Source organism: Puma concolor, chromosome E2, assembly GCF_028749965.1.
Source record: "Puma concolor isolate L17-30 chromosome E2, mPumCon1.1.hap2, whole genome shotgun sequence".
Lineage (NCBI taxonomy): Eukaryota > Metazoa > Chordata > Mammalia > Carnivora > Felidae > Puma > Puma concolor.
Window position 1 is genome coordinate 17,706,464 of NC_141681.1, and position 18,320 is coordinate 17,724,783.

The 18,320-nt window shown below is 32.5% G+C and overlaps 1 protein-coding gene across 10 annotated transcripts in view; it reads right to left on the reverse strand.

Moving 5' to 3' along the window:
- NFAT5 (nuclear factor of activated T cells 5) overlaps window positions 1-18,320 on the reverse strand; it is a 119,829-nt gene that overhangs the window by 57,669 nt on the left and 43,840 nt on the right. For 4 of the 10 annotated variants that reach the window (XM_086689034.1, XM_086689033.1, XM_086689032.1 and 1 more), the window contains 2 exons: window positions 16,640-16,765; window positions 1,096-1,654 (listed from right to left, as the gene is read on the reverse strand). In XM_086689034.1, the coding sequence (XP_086545160.1) occupies window positions 1,096-1,654; window positions 16,640-16,765 (685 nt within the window). Of the gene's footprint in view, window positions 1-1,095; window positions 1,655-2,104; window positions 2,167-7,161; window positions 9,705-16,639; window positions 16,766-18,320 lie in introns of those variants that run through there. The other 6 variants (XM_086689040.1, XM_086689037.1, XM_086689036.1 and 3 more) reach the window with 5 other exon arrangements.

Consider the following 18,320-nt stretch of genomic DNA (forward strand, 5'->3'; position numbering starts at 1 on the left):
AAATGGTAGATATTGCTTAAAAATGTACTGAGAGAACATTTAAGAACAAGTTAAATATACATTAAGAATACTCTTTATAATAGTCAACCAGATTACTAACTTAAAAGATAAGAATGATGTCATCAAGTAGTAAACCAACCAAAAGCTTCTGCATCACTCTTTGTAACAACCTGAAATTGTAGGAGATTCTGGGTCAACTAAAGGACCATAATCTGCCTCCCCAAAAAGTAATCTCTTAAAATCCACTGAATTAAATTTGGTCAAAATTATATTGAATGCAATAGGAAAATGAAACTAAAAGTCTAGCAATTAAATATAATAAAAGTACTAAAAGAATTTTAAAAAGTTAAAAATAAGTCATAGTATTCTATACTATAGCAATAAATATTCTATAATATAGCCATGGAAATATATTTATTTACAAATATATTTATAGTGGGTGCTGTAGACTGGCAGAGATGAATGAGAACTCAAATATGTACCATGATCCTGTTCTATCATGCTTTCAATACATAAACCCAGAATCACAGGGGAAAAAAATTAGTGATCTATTTATTTTTTTTAAAGGTCAGGAGAATATATTAAAGAAAAAGCTTAAAATAAATACAAGAATCAATGCAGCTTTTTCTTGTTTTCATCAAATAAAAGAGAAAGTCAAACCCTTACAGACATGGAAACGGGTTGAACCATATGGGGAGACAATGTGAAAGAACACAAACTAGCCCTTTTTGAATGTTTTGAAGTTGTTTAACTACAGCCATTACATTACTAGTTATTTGTCTGAGTAAAAATATTTTTAAATCCTTTTAAAATATGAATCCATTTGAAATTTAAAAATTATGTCAAAACAGATTATTTTCTACTACTTAATCATACTCATAATAAGATACCTATTGCTAAAATCTATTAATATGTTTTTCTCTAGCGAAACTTGGTAATTTTAAGTTTGAATTTTCATGTATTTCAATGATAAAAATCAGTATTTGCTTTTATATTCAAACTTAAGCTGAGCAATTACAAAAAGTGGGGAATGATTTATTTTTCTTGCTTGTTTTGCACAATGGTGATAAAACTTTAAAAAATGTGAATACCAACCCATTTCCTGCTTTTGAGTTGCCTTTGTTGTCCGTGGTAAGCTGAGAAAGCACATAGTGAGGTGCTTTGGCACTGTCGGCATCAAATATATCCATATTAGATTCTTCACAATCTCGTCGTTTGACCCCCGGCCTCTGCTTTGGATTTCGTTTTCGTGATTTACGAGGTACCTCAGTGTTATCATTGTAGGAACTGGTGCTCATGTTACTGAAGTTGGAGGGGGAATCCTCCATCCACATACTGCAGCTCTGCTCTGATTCCAATCCACACCCCTCATCCTGGCAGGACATCCGACTGTTATCCAGCAAGTCCTCAGGTGGTGGTGAGATGTACAAGACTGTGTGCCTCTTCGGTGTTGATGGATGCTGCTGAACTGTGTTACTGGTTAACTGCTTTTCACTTACCCCTCTGTTACTTACCCCCAAGGCTGAGGAGCAGCTCTCCACTTGCATAGCCTTGCTGTCGGTGACTGAGGTAGAATAAATGGTAGGGCTGGAAGAGGTGGTAAAGGAGCTGCAAGCACCGCCCATGGAGGAAGAGGAGGGAGCTGAAGAAGCATCTGCGGTGTACAATTTAAGAGTAAATACACTATACATGTTTTCACCTATGCTGGCTAGCAGTCCCATTGAAAATGTGATTTGTGAACTGATTGTTTTTCCCCAAAATGAATAGTTGGAATTTGGTTAAGTTTTAGAATATAAATGCTTCAAGCAATACAAAGCCTAAAAAACGCAATTTTAAAAAATGCCCAAATAGCAATATTTTACTTGTGTTAGAATTGATAGATTTTAAAAAATCTAATTTAATGTTTAAAGCTGTAAAGCAAGAATAAAGCTTTTATTGCCTCAGCTGGATATTCTGTTGAATTTTAATCATTTAAAATAATAAAGAAAACCCCAATATGAAATATAAGCTTGTGGTCCACATTCAATGCCAATTAAATAATTTATTATAGAATTTGAAAAGTGGGACTGTGCTTAGCCACAAAATATTAAAATAAGTTTCTAACCTATGAAGCAGAGAACTACAGGTCATTTTTAATGCAGACACTCCCTGCTTCAGAGGCAAATCCTGGAATAAAAATATGAGAAAATAAATGAGAAAAGAGCTGCTGATTATTCCAGATATCAATTATAAAATGAGAAATAAATAGAAAAAATATATAATCAACTGAATTGGAGGCAAAATGGAACTGGTACCATCACTATGATTATTGTAAAATCTAGAATTAAAGTGAAAAAAGTTTGATTTGGAATATGCTGGGCTGTGGAAAATAAGGAAGTTAACCACTGAGGGTATCCAGAAGTTAGAAATGGCAGTTCAAAACCATGATCTCTAAAATAAATAAATTCATCCTTTATGGCAGAATGAAAAGCAGAGTAAGGACTGATTACTGGATGGATATTTCTTACAACATCCTTAATTACACACTCAGCAATTGGTTACCACTATCCAATACCCCTCTCTTTAAAGGGCCTGCTTGATTTTAAACATTTAGGGAATTTCTTAATATGAGTAACAGTAACTTTTATTGACCGAAGTCTAACAAAAAAGGGGTTTAAACAAAAAAAATTCTAGTCCTGGGGAAGGTTTTTTGTAAAAGCCATTTATTTATTACGTGTAGCAAAAAAGATTTAAATAGACCTTTTCAAAATGGGTGGCAACTGGCAGAACAGCTTGTTGAAAAATAATACTACTTTAACCCTTAACAGCACAGCCTCAGAGGCATACTAATAACGTTAAGGTTGGACGTTTTTAGTTCTAAAATTTTAGAAATACCGTTTGATCTTGTATAAGATATAGAAAGGTTGATAATCATACACACACAAAACTAAAAATACATAATAACATTTAATTTAATACGGAGAACTAAAATATATGTTTAAAGCTAAAATTAGTTTTTATCTATAGCCAAGTATACCACTGTGCTAAAGTGGTAGGATAAAACTTAAAACTGTGATGGGCAGTTATTGGAATTGCAACATTCTTATTAATTACAATGTACAGAGTGAAATGTTAAGAATGCCAATGTTCAGATAATCAAAAGCCAAGTGCCAAAGATCATTCTTAAAAACTTGTACCAGAACACTTAAATTATTTGAAATCGCTAAATTCACCCATAATTTTTCACTGCTGTCAAAGCTGAAGAGCACAGTAATTAATATTAGCCATTAATGATATAATCTACATAATGCCACATGGTAATATTTTTCCCAACTACCATAAGTCAAAGAACCTAGAGCAATAAGATGATACCAGTTCCATTTTCCAGTTTGTATCCTTGTCAAATGCAGTAGCTGAAATTGGAAAATTCAGTCACTTTAAACTGCATTCCAATTTAAAGAAAATTTATCAATTTTGTATCATGCATTAATGCAATGTTTTCTTAGTAAATAAATACTTTAAAAGATTTGTAAAAACTACAAAATCTAGATGCTAATGTCAGTGATAGTTTAGGAGCTGATTTGTAGCCACTTTGGGTTTAAATTAACAAGTATTTTTTCTTGTTTTTTTTTGAAAAATACTATAAAAATCATTAAAAAATAGAAAAGGTATTATGTATAACATTCCTCCATCTGTTCCAACTATTGGCAAAATTGAAACTAAATGTGTGTGTGTGTGTATAAGCCTCTGTTCTTCATCTTCAGAGAAATAAAAGTAGGCAGCATGCAGTATTTGCAGTGGAACACACAAAACATGCAGCATGAATGCTGTGAACGTGTATTTCTACGAAGCTTCCCCCCACCGCCCGCCACCACCCCTCTTTGAATCTAAGTACCATGCACATGAGAATGCAGAATATGAACATCTCAGGGATCCCTGTCCATGACAGATGGAAAGTACTGGTGAAAAGCAATCATGAACTCAAAAGCAAGTCATATGATATTTATGAATTTAATATGCAAGACATTACCTAGCATTGCTCTACAGGTATTTATGATTTTATCTTGCAAATCTTATCAAAACAGTCATGGTTATAAAACCCAATTGATATAATCATACATAAACGTCTGTTCTGGGACAGGTATGCCAAACTGTGATCTCATACCCTACATAAATTAAAATATTCTATACATTTTCCTTGGGCACCTAACATATAATTTTTATGTTTTACCTGCAGTTTCCTGGACATACTTATTAAATAAAAAAGTTCATTAGCACAGAACTATGAAACTGAAAACATAAACTCTGTCACAAGACAGCAGTAAGCATTCTCTAATTTAAAAATAGTATTACTTTTTAAAGCTATCTCAGTTTGAGTCTAAATTACAAAGATTCTACTCATTTTAAGACTCTAACAAGTAAGACAATTTTTTTAAACTATAAAACTCTTTATAACAATATCAGTGTTACTTTGATGATCATGATAATGGTGTATAAAATCTTCACATAAAGATGTTACATTCTGGTTAGCAAGGGATCACCTAAGTGTAATAATGTTGCCAAATGAAGGGGTGAAGTGGAGAAATATGGGCCTCAATATGGGCCTCTTGAGAACATAGACATCTTTCTTAGACCCTCCCAATAATCTAACATAGTGTTTTGCATGTAGTAAAAATTCAACTTTTTTTTTCTTTGAGTAGGCGCCACATCCAGCGTGGAGCCCAAAATTCGGCTTGAACTCATGACCCTGAGATCAAGACCTGTAAAAATTCAACTTTTTTATTAAATTAATTGGAAGCCAATATTTGATACATATGTTGAAGTATACTAAAATTATATTGGCCAACAAATGTACCAATGTGCCCATGATAAACACATCAGGTTTTAAAAAAAAGGACGTACTACTCAAAGTGTTTATATTATTACTATAAAGGCATTACCTGATACCAGGGAAGGGTTTAGAAGTAACTTAAGAGTTTAGAGGTAACTATTCGCTATTTCTACAGAGTGTGCTAATAACTATCCTTTTTTTTTTTTTTTTTTTTTTAAGATTTTACTTTTAAGTAATCTCTACCTCCAATGTGGGGCTCGAACTCACAACCCCGAGATCAAGAGTTGCATGCTCCAACGACTGAGACAGCCACGTGTGCCCCAGTGCTAATAACTCTTTCGTGAAACTATATATAAGCCCTATTATCTACTTGTGTATCAATCCATAAACTGACTAAGAATAAAAAATCCTTAATATTATCTATTAAAAATGCATAAGTGATATTAAAAACACTTTAGATTTCTAAACACAAATTTCTCATTTCCAAGCAGTCCCAGAAAAGCACTAAAAAACATTCCTGGGAATACTGTAAATGTACTTAAAATATCTACAAAGACTTTTCAGTTACTAAATCATTAAATGTCAAGAAACAGCTTAATTGACATTCTGTAGAACTAAAATGCTAATGTAATCCTGCCTCATCTATATATTCTTTTTTAAGTTGTTATAAACAAAATATGCTAATTACCTCTCCCTTCTTTTTTGGTTTTGAGTCTCCATTTTTATCTGTTAGGAATGTACAATGTTTCATTGCTACATATTAAAAATAAAAAATTCCAACATAAAAAATTTTATTAACTGGTTTTATTTTCTCACTAAGCAGAATAGTCATAATGTATTTCTATTGTATGCCTTTATAATTTTATTTGTTCTTTAAATCCCTTACCAATCCTTCGTAAAGTTGTAAGTTTTTAAATTTTTTTCTTAAACTTATTCTCTTACCTAAGTAACACATGAATAAATTTTTATTATTCGTTTTTTTTCTTTTATGAAAAAATTATCTTTGAATCTAGGGGAATTTTATTTTTCTATAACATTTTATGTGACTAGAGAGCATGGTAAACCAAAGGGAAAACCCACTTCTATATTTACTAAAAGGCATTTACAATCTCAGAACAATAGATTAATTCTAAAATGTGCAAGTGAAGTTATCACATACATAGTGTTCTATGTCTACATCTAACAATTCTATTATTAGCATGAGCCAATTACCAGACCAAATGCCAGTAATGATGGTGAACTGAAATTGTATATTCTTATATGCTTTTAAGAACCAATGGAATCATTAAGGTTCACTATGAGTATTCAAAGTAGCTGGGATAAAAAGAGTGGCAGATAATGCCTTCCCAGATACCCTAGAATTTATAAGTATTATTAGTTTGATGAGAAAGATGAAAGTGGGACTTTTAAATGCTACCACATATAGAAACTCATGTAGATTTTATATATTCCTTGCTTAAACTAAGTTTTGAAATTAAGAACTATTAGTTCTAGATTTGTGAACTAGAAATTATTTTAATTACTGTATCATTTTAGTGCTTAAAATACCATAAAAAAAGACATGACACTTTATATGGAACTAACTACACTTTTATAGAAAGCTTTGAAATTGGAAACATTCTTTAAAGTCCCTAAAAGAAACAAATACCCTTCACTAATTTAAAAGATGTGACAGAAATGACATTTAACTGAGCTTCCAAGATGAAAATGTGATCCTTAGCATTTAAATATGCACATATATTTTATAACTTTCCAACATCCAGGCAAAATCAGTTGAGCTGCCTAAAAATGTCATGAAAACAAAAGCCATAAAATTTTGCAAGTGTGCTTAAGTGAACCAATAGTGGAACGGAGAAGGAGTAAACCACTGACTGTTCAGAAAATAATCTTAAAAAACAATCCAGATATTTCTGGTCTAAAACACTTATTGTTCAACCTTAGTTATCCTTTTTAAGTATTTCATTTTTCTTTCTGGTAACAAAGACTTCAAATCTAAACATCTTGCCTGATAAAAGTCACCAGATACAAGGACAAAATTTCAGATCAAAGAAGAAAGATATCAAGAGAAAAAAATTATAAGGCCAAGATTCATGTTGCTAAGGGATTGAAAAATCTAGAACACACAAAGTGGCTGCAAACCTGCTTTGTCAACACCTTACATGCCAACCTTCGTTTTCTACTTTTCTTCTTCTTCTTCTTATAGTATTAATGTAAAGTTTAAAACTTTACAAAGAGTTTTTAGTTTCAATCAGTATCAATCCACTATTTAGAAACAAAAAAAAAGAAAGGAAGGAAGGAAGAAAGAAAGAAAGAAAAAAAGACTTATGAAGAAGTCTGAAAACGAGACCGACCTATACCCTGGGTGAGATTGGATGGGTTAAGTGTCTCTGGCACTATTTGTCTTCACTATTGACAGACACTGTCACACAACCCACCACACGATGCCTGTCTCTGAATGGCGAAGCTAGAATGCAAGTTAAGTGTATTAATAGAAAAAACAACTAGCATCCCAGCATATAAAATAAGCAATCCAGATTACTTTACCAAAAGCAAAAGCAAAAAACAAAAATTGTAGGGTTGATCATTTAATTTACATGTTTAACAATTTCAATTTCCCATTTGTACTTTTCCCACCCAACATAAGTTTACATGCCACAATAAGCAATGTTTTAAAACAAACTTTAAAAAAATTAAATTATCAACATCCAAATAAATGCCATGTGGAAAAATTTCTTATCCAAAATTTTTGTTAACTCATATTCACCAATTTGTTCTCCTGTTTACTAATGCAATCTAATCCATAAGCCAGAATGCTCTCTTTCTCAGATGTTTTTAGGCTGTGCCTTTACCCAAATTCTCTTATAGAGTAGAAGAGAATATGCTCTGACCAATACACTCAAGCAGAAAGACATAATCTGTATTTTAGCAGAAAAAGAATCTTTTCATTTCTCAGGCCAACTTTCACATACTTCTTTATACCCCTAAAAAAAAGTTACCAATTTTCACTTTTAAACTACATAAATTTTTGATCCTAGAGGCTCTATTTTAAAAAATAATTAGCACTGTTGCTGAAGCTGAAATGTTTGTTACTGATTTACTGGAAACCATCTTTTTCTTCCCCAGGCCAAGAAATTGCCAGTCAGGGTTCTAATACTACACAATAATTATTCTATTTTTAATCTAAATTCTCCTAAAATAATTATTTTTACCTTGACAGAGTGACATTAATATATTCACAAAATATTTATTAAAGAATGTTTCCTGAAAAATAAAATGTTTAGAAAAATTGTAAGTGTCCTGACATTTATAGCAATATTTTAAATATATCTAAGCATGGTATAAGACATGTACTAGGTATATATTATGCAATTTGGTGGAGGTTTTTTTGTTTTTATTAAAAAAATTTTTTTAAGTTTATTTATTTATTTTGAGAAGAGAGAGAGAAAGTAAGCAGTGGAGGGGCAGAGGTGGGGGGGGGGGGGTGGGGAGAGAGAGAGAACCCCAAGCAGACTCCTCGCTGTCAGTGTAGAGCCCAACCTGGGGCTTGAACTCACGAACCATAAAATCACAACCTGAACCGAAACCAAGAGTTGGATGTGTCACTGAGTCACCAGGCGCCCCTGCAATTTTTTTTAAATCATTTCCTATTGGAAAAGAAAGATGCTTTCTATGATCCAGTGATTTCAGTACTACTGGGCAGCATCACTGGTCAATACTGGATGAAGAGACTAAAGCCCAGAACAAATCCTTTACCTCAAGTAGATTAAACACAAAAGGGAGTACTTACACTAGCTGATAACTATATTTATCACAATGTCAAAAACTCCAAGAAGTACAGGGGACAAAAAAAAAAAAGACAATCATTTTACTACTTGAAAGGGAATGTTAAGACAAAAACAGAGATTATCACTATATTAATTTAGATAAGAATTAAAAAGAACAAGTCTGAAGGATGCTATTTGAAGGTCACCTCAATGCTTCATCATATAATACACTTTATTTAGATTAAATAATAAAGGTACTCCTGCCAACTCTAGTCCAATGTCTTCACATTTCTTTGTTTTAGACTAGGAGACCAAAAAGGGGAAAGAAAATAGTATTTGTATCATTAAAATCTTGTAATATAATTAATCAGATTTTACATCTGGGTCTGTATTAGAGTAGATACTGGATTCAACTGCAGACAAAACAAAGTGTCTAAGCAAAAAATAGAAGGTAAGTCATACATTGCCCTACCAGCAGTTTTGATACCCGATCATGCAAATGTATCACTTCACTTAAAAAAAAAAAAAAAAAAAAAAAAAAAAAAAGGAAGAGAATTCGAGGAAGAACTCTTAAATAGTCACCTTTCAGAACATCCCTTTGGGAAATGTCTGTTCTCCCTATGACTCATCATATTCTATCAATGTCTGTTTTATAGACAAGGGCTCCTATTGAGAGAGTGTCAACATGAAAGAATAAGTCAGAATGTAAATACCATGCCCCAAAAGCGGCTCTATCTTGGCTGACAGGCAAAAATTCAAAATAAGGTAAAACACAGACTGGATGAGAATGGAAAGAAAAAAGCAAAATAAGTTTAAAAACCTTATTTCTATAAAAATAAGATCTATTTTTTAAAACCTTATTAACAAGTGAACACATGAACAAATGAACACATGATACACATTATACAAATGAACACATGATACACATGTGGGAGAAAAGTCAATGTTTACTGAATGATCACTAATTGTTAGGTAATGTTAAGCATTTTACATATTTATACTCCTAATAACCTTAAGAAAAAGTTGGTATCAATGTCTATTCACAGGGGCAATATTACAAATTTATTTAACTTCCACAAAATTCTGTCTATATGATAGAAATGACAGTAATGAGATTCAAATTAGATCCTTAAGATTGCAAAATCCATTGACAGTAACACCTTTTTCAGTAATTGACAGTAACACCTTTTCATGAAGGAATGACATGGGGGGAATGAGTTTTACCTCAGTGGGCTAAATAAATACTACTGATGGACATCTACTTGCATTTATGAATGAAAGATAAGGTACCCTCACTTATGCCAAAAATAAGTTCACCAAGCGTCCTATATAGCTCATACCTTATTACCTTTCTAAATGTTTATTTATTTATTTTGACAGAGAGAAGAGCACATGCATGAGAGAGAGCTGGGCAGGGGCAGAGAGAGGGAGACAGAGAATCCCAAGCAGGCTTCAGGCTATCAGCAGAGAGCCAGTGCGGGGCTCGAACTCACGAACCATGAGATCATGACCCGAGCTGAAATCGAGTCGAAAACTTAACCAACTGAGCCATCCAGGTGCCCCCCCTTTATTACTTTTTAAAAACATAGTTGATTGGACATTTTGACTTACTTTTTTTAAACTTTTTAAAAACTGATTTCTACCTTTTTAAAATTTATTTATTTTGAGAGAGAGAGAGAGAGAGAGAGAGAGAGGGAGAGAGAGAGTATGTGTAAGTGGGGGAGAGGCAGAGAGAGAGGAAGAGATAAAGAATCCCAAACATGTTCCATACTGTCAGTGTGGAGCCCAATGCGGGGCTCAAACCTGTGAACTGTGAGATCATGATGTGAGCTGAAACCAAGAATCAGACGCTTAACTGACAGAGCCACCCAGGCACCTCATTTTGACTTACTTTAATCAACTGCTACATGGTGTTTTTTAAAATATGAAATATTTTAAATTAATACTTATGTTTCCTTTGCTCATATTTTAACAAATGCTAACATTTTACTACATATGATTTTATGTTTAAGAGAAGAAAAGTAACAGAAACAGATGAAATCTCTTGTTGTATCCTACCCTAATCCCTTCTCCTCACTCCTGCCCCAGCTGGAGTACTATTTATATAACTTTATTTGTATATTTACACAACTAATTGTTATAAAACAATTACTTATGGCAATTAGTATGGTAACACCTTTTACTTATGATATCATCAATCTTATTGGTGATATAAGAAAGTAAGTCCACTTCTGTGCATTGCTTTGTTAATGTGAAATTGTGTAAAATACATACAGATAGAAACGGTGTCTATTTTGTGTATGTATTTTGTCTATGAAAGGTTGAAAATCTGTGAGCAGTTTTAAAATGCTAATCTACAGACTCAGGTAATATAAAAATGTGCTTTTTCTAACAGAAACAGAATAAATCGCAGTTATTTATAAAGTTGTTGCTAAAAATTATAAGCGGACAACATTTAAGGAATAACTCAACATGTCAACGATAATTCATAATACAGTTAGCCTCTAGAATTAGTACTTGTTTCTGAATTAACCATTATGGCCCAAGTTTGTTTATGCTTTTCATTTTAATAGCGCAGATGTTAACATAAATCTATATACACATACATATATATTTCTGTATGTATAAATGTATACATTTAGATTTACTATATAATTACAATAAAAAGACAGAATAAGGAGTAGAGTTTTTATTTTTTATTAAAAAAATTGTTAATGTTTATCTAATTTTGAGAGACAAAAGAGCAGGAGTGGGGGAGGGGCAGAGATACAGAGGGAGGGGCAGAGAGAGCGGGAGATACAGAATCCAAAGCAAGCTCCACGTTGCTGTCAGTTCAGAGCCGGATGCAGGGTTTGAATCCACGAACTGCAAGATCACGACCTGAACTGAAGTCGGCCGCTTAACCAACTGAGCCACCCAGGTGCCCCAAGAGGAGTAGAGTTTTTAAACGTACTTGCAACATGTTTGTAACTAGAATCTGACTTCCTTCTGAGGTGGTCCTGTTTTCTAGAAAAAGTAGAAATGGCCATATGGAACAACCAAGATTAACTCATACTTTAGCTCACCACATCAATATATAGGTTACATAGGTGAATCATCTTTCCAGGTAATGAGTTTTGAGTTTAATTTTAGGAATAGTATACTAAATACATGGCCAAAACTCTGAAATATGTTTACCTAGTTAACCTAGGACAGCAATCAAAGACAAACTGGCTCTCAAAATTTATTCAACTCAAGAAAATGCAAATTATATAACTATAAATACTTTCTAACATAGTAAATAAGTTGTGAATCACTTTTATTAAAACTTAATATTCTTCTAGAAATCATATTCCCATTTTTTCTTTTTTTTTTTTAATTTGAGAGAGTGAGCGTGCGCAAGCAGGGGAAAGGGGCGGAGGGAAAGAGAGAGAATCTTAAGCAGGATCCACAATCCATGCAGAGCCAGAGGTGGGGCTCAATCCTACAACCCCAGGATCATGATCTGAGCCAAAATCAAGAGTCCGATGCTCAAGTGACTGAGCTATCCGGGTACCCCCATATTCCCATTTTGTAGATCTTGAAACTTGCAGAGTTAAAGGGGAGTATGGCTTTTCCAATTCAATATCCTACACACTGCTTAGTCCAGGAACTACAGTTTCCTTAAGTGAAATAACAGCACACAATTCTCTGAAGTGCAGTAGCAAGAAGAAAAGAACTTAGATCCCAGCAGGAAAGAAGAGAGGTAGCTTGTGCCTGGAAGCATTGAGATATGATGATGATGCAAATTGTCTACCACAATTCCTCTTACATAGTAGGAACTCAAAAATGGTAACTTACAGTTTCTTTTTTTTTTTTTTTTTTTTTAAATTTTTAACGTTTATTTATTTTTGGGACAGAGAGAGACAGAGCATGAACGGGCGAGGGGCAGAGAGAGAGGGAGACACAGAATCGGAAACAGGCTCCAGGCTCTGAGCCTTCAGCCCAGAGCCCGACGCGGGGCTCGAACTCACGGACCGCGAGATCGTGACCTGGTTGAAGTCGGACGCTTAACCGACTGCGCCACCCAGGCGCCCCTCTTACAGTTTCTTTAATTCATTTTTTTATACATGTTGTTGTTATCGATGGTTTAGAAATTCTATGATTTTATTAGGTGATTAAGATGTCGGAAACAAATTGAAACATGGTTGTCCTTCTTTGATTACAGGCCATTCATTTAGCTCTCTCGTGTCCTCTCCTCTAATATAAATAGCACTCAATTAGGTTCTTTCAGTATAGCAAATACCTGTTAGATACTTGTGATTTATTAACTGCTATAGCACAAAATTCAAAGCACTATTTAATAAGTCTCTCTCTTCCAACAGAAAAGTTTATTAGATGGATCACTTCACGTAAAGTTATTAACTAAAATTACAGCCGTTTTAAAAACCTGTAGTCATCTAACTAGTAGAGATAGTCAACAGACATTTCTATTTACATGCCTAATCTGCTGGTATACCTACACATGCTAAAAAGTGTCTTGAGACTGTATTACTTCTAGAAGTATTAATATATAATTACTGAAAGTAACAATTTTACAAAAACAAATAACAAAAGAATCACCAATTATTCTTAAGATTCTCTGGCTGAATTATAAAACCTATGGTTTGATTAATTATTCATTGTTTATCTCATGAATTAGAATAAAAATTATAAAGAAACCTTAAACAGTTACCTTAGCAAAATCTTATTTTGATATAAACTAATAAACATAATGCCATATACCAAAATGAAGAAAAAGAGTCTGGGATAGAAAAAGAAAACAATCTGATTTCTTAAAATGAAGATTAAAGTTTATTGTTCACTTCTGTGAAAGACTTCCTATTTTAATTAAGTAAATCTAAGGATTAAAAATTATAAACATGTAAGTAGGTTAAAAAAAATACTTGATTGGTATATGAGTTATATATCAACAAAGCTGTTATTTAAGAAAATTGCCTGCCATATCTTTTTGCAAAAACTTCCTCAACTCTGGTGTCACTGTTTTAGTTTTCTAAAATAATACTTGCATTTTAGTTCTTTATAACCTATACTATAGGATTCCCCCCACCCCACAAAAAAAACCCAAATAACAAAAAGAATCCTTTCACAATTTGCATTTCTTGAGCAACTCCTTATTTTGCCAAAAATGCCATTAATTCATTTGGATAACTTTTTTTGTGTTAGGAAAATGGCCCGTCTTAACTACTAAGAACTTATAATAATGTTCAGAAGGTCTGTATTTCTAAAACTTATTCATTCACATATTGAACCTTGAACTCTCAACTACCGTTGTAGTGGGACAAAAGCAGAGGTCTTTAAAAAATGAGGAGTACAATTTGAAGACTGGCGACTCTCAACTACACCTCCCAGATTCTGACACTTGGCCCAGGGAGAGGAGAGGAGGTGTAGAAGTAATCTCTCTTTCTCCCAGCCCCAACTCTGAAGCTTACCAGATAAAAAGAATTTACTGATGGGAGTATGTAAAAGTGTGAATAGCATACAAGCAGAAAAATTTTAAGAGATACTTTTTTACCCAATATTCTGGATTGTGGATTAGCAGCACCAATTTTACTCATTCCCTCAGTAATATGTAAAGGGAAAAAATCTAGATTGGCGAATCTGAGAAACACATTTTTAACAATTAAGTAATAAAAAAAAGTACATGAACACCTACATGCCCAGCCTCTAAATTTTAAAATTTAAATTGATTTAGAACTTGTGAAACACAAACCTTTATGGCAGAACTAGAAGTCTGTTCCCACCAGGCCCTCATACCTGATAGCAGCCAATCCGGCTCCTTCAAAACTCTGAAGAATTAACTACATCAAGAGTCATCATTTTTATGCATTTCATATTTAAACAGCAAATGTATAGATTTAAAAAAAAACTCACAGAAGTCTAAATTAATGTGCCTTTCCCTAGATGTCAAGTCTTTTGGTCAGGAAACACTGAGTAACTGGTAATTTACTCCAAATCCTTCTCTTTGACAGTTATGTCACTAAAGATATTAATATGTTAAATAAAAAAGCAACTCTATAATGATATACACTAACTGATTTCCCTACAATAATTACTCTGTAATATAAACTCTCTTACCTATAATGTTATATGACAAAAACTATTTTACCAATAAGACAGAATCCTAGAATATTATATTGGTTACTAAAGTAAAGTTATGTAAAAAAAAAGTTACAAATGACTTGGTTGTAGACCACAGAAACTTTCTGTATGTGAATATAAGACAACTGCCAATGTCACCCCCTTACTCTCTTCATCATCTTTATAATGTGAATAACTTCTCAATCTAGTAAGAATTTATTACTTCAGAATATGTCCTTCGGTTAATTCTCTTATTTTTATGATTTTTCAACTCATATCTTTCAATTTAATTTATGTGGATAGGATTTTCTGAAATATATGGAGGGAGGGAGGATCAACATTCTATTAGTGATTCAAATTCAAGAACTTTCATTATTTATATATAACAATTTGAAACTGAGTTTAGCATTATTTAAAAGGAAGTGTTCTTTTCCAAACCTAACTGACATTTTTTCAGCTTTTAAAAGGAACTGGATCTACTGTCAACAGATGTTAAAAAGCACAGAAGAAACAGACTTTTAGTTCTATATAGATTCAACAAGTCTATAAAAAACAATCTCAAAAGATATAAAAGAAATCAGTTAGTCAATTTCTACTTGTGGATTTAAAGTGAAATATTTCATTACAACCTTTTTTCATATTTTATCATCTGATACAATTTTAAGCAATATTTAAAATTTTAAATTCCAGAAAAAAATATTCCAGAACCCAGTGCATATAATGTAAAACAGGTCATCTTACCAATTTGATTGTTAAAAAGTTCACAATTAAATCCACAGAATCTGTTAGAAAATGTCTGGCAACACATGAACAGTGAGCAGGGCTGATAAGTTTCCTTGCTATGTTTAAAGTTTTCCTGCCCTCAGCCAGAAAGGCTGCATACTGCCATATACAGCTCAGGGAAAAGACTGGTACACAAGGTTAATGATACACTGGTTAATGCATACAAGAAAAATATATGAAGTCCTATTATAGTACCAAATCTTCATTTAAATCACCTTTCATTTCACCATTCTTTTTGAAATGAAATGAATTTACTGAAAACAATGCTGCGATGGATGTTAAGTACCATTTTAAAAGATGAGAGGTATCATTGGATAAGAAACCTCTATTTAGAACAATAGATACAACTTCAGAGAATATATATATATTTTTTCCTTTGCTTTAAAAAACCAAATACACTTTGCAATCTATAAAACCCAACTAAAAAAAGAATTACAGTTGGGCAATCTAGTATTATTGTAAGCACTCATTAATTTATCAATAATCAAGACTTTTTCTATTACCTTATCTGTCAATCTTTTATTCTGGTTCAATAAAAAATCGAACCAATTTTATATAATTATAAAGTGTATGATTTGAGAGCTGAGTAAAAATAAACTTGATAAATTTCAAACATTACTTTCTATACTTTTTCACTGATATATCAAAATACCTTTATATAAAAATTACATTCAAATTTCCCATTACTTTCAACTGAATTTAAAAGAAGTCTTAAGTCACATGTTTTTAAATGTAGGGAAAAGGTTGTAGTAACATGCTACAAACAGAAAAGAGACTTGAGTGCTAGAGTCCTTTTTCAGGTTACACAAAATCAAATATTTTTCCCTTTCAGCAAATTTTTAAAAATAATTGTTTAAAATAGAGACTCAAATGTAATTTTCTATCCATAGCTTGGTATGTAACCTTTTTATGAGCAGTCAACAAAAGAGCTTCAAATTTGTTTCCATAGCTGAAGATAAGCTCCTAGAAAGGAAATGGCACTAACAGATGTGCCAATGTGAAATTTTAAGAATTATATCAAGAAATGCATATTGAAATATTTTAAGGTTAAAAGTATATGTTTTAAAACCTCCTAAAACAAACCCTCAAATCACACTCTTTTTGATATGGACTTTGCCAGCACTGTTCATGTTGGCCAGATAATACACTACTTTTCTTTAATAAAGTAAAATGAAATGCATACCAGCAGCAACTACAGCTGGAGGAGGCGAGCCTGCCTCACCACCACTTGTCTGACTCATTGATGCTACAGATGTTTCTCTAGATGGAGGTAACTGTAACTCCTTTGGGAGAAGATCATAGACAGATTCTGTAGGGGGAAGGAGAAAAAAATTTAAAAGAGTATAAGTCAATAACCTAACAAATGAGCATGAAATTAATTAATAAGGAGAACACACACACAAATCCATATAATTACTGTCATAAAGATTAGCAAATATTTTTCTTTTATTATGTAATTTTACTGAACTGAAGAATGAATTTTCCATTAGTTCAGTCCCCTGTTTTCTTCTTGGCTTTATCCCTTATGTTTAAGATGGTCTCCAAACTTATTAAATTTTAGAATTGGACAAAATTAGACAAAATATAAGAAATATCAAATAACCCAAAATGGTCCATTATCTTCCTTTGTAATAAGAGTGTAACTTAGCATACTCATAATTAGCTTTAAATTGGCTTCACCAGTGAGACCATTAGTCTAGTCTTGTTCTTCTTAGCACCTTTTAGCAAATATTTTAATTCACTCTCAAAATGCATTTTTGTCTCCCAAAACAAGCTAAACAAGGAATGTCAGAGCTCAAGGAAATAATGTCATTTCTATTCTGTATTTATACTCCAGAAAGGCACAAGAATAGGATACTCTTAAATCAGAAACTGTAAATGCCTAAACTAGACTATGATTACTTTTACAGCCCAGACTAAAGAATCCATATCTTTTTGATGTATTTTATAATCATTGTCTATAAAATTACATTTATATCTACTATTAAAAAAATTCTTTTACAGTTTCATGAGTTTGAGCCCCACATTGGGCTCTGCCCTGACAGCATGGAGCCTGGTTGGGATTCTCCCTCTCTCTCTCTGCCTGTCCCCTGCTCACACTCTCTGTGTCTCTCTCAAAATAAATAAATAAAAACTTAAAAAATATATATTCTTTTATAGTTACTATTGTATGGTTTTGGGCACGAATAAGTCTCAAAATACCCTGTAAAGGTAGTAGAATCAATGTTGGAAGGAATTTCAAAAGACCAATTAGAATCATATGCCCATTTACAAAAGAACTGAGAAACAGGACTTAAGAGACTTGCCTAGTATTCCAAGAAACCCAAGATTCCGACAAATAAAAAAGATTATTAATTTATTTGCATGAGTGATTAAAAAACAAAGGTAGCACCACGGACATTTTATCCTTGATAACAAACAATACTTTCAGTTAAGTGATCACTGAATGCATGAATACTTTGATCCTTCCAATTAATTAATCTTTGAAGTATGTGCCCTAATTTTGACGTGGATAGGGATCAGGAAGAATGTTGTGAAGGAAAGCTAAAATTAGAAGATTTACTATTAAATGTTATCTTCGTTCATAGTAAAGAGTCAACTTGAAAATTTTCTTTTGAAAAACTCTATTACCTAACTCTTGAAACTTTCATCTTTAAAACATCTGGCAAGTTCAGTATTTGCCTGAACATAATATGCCTTGACTCAAATTTTTCTGTTTGTTACAATGCTGCTAAAAGCCTTAAGTAAATAATTCGTATCTTTCAAATAACATAGGGAGGAGAGCAGGGAGAACCTAAGTAAAACAAAAATGGCACTATCATCAGATATGGATTTTAAAACAATTATTTCTAAATCCATGTTGA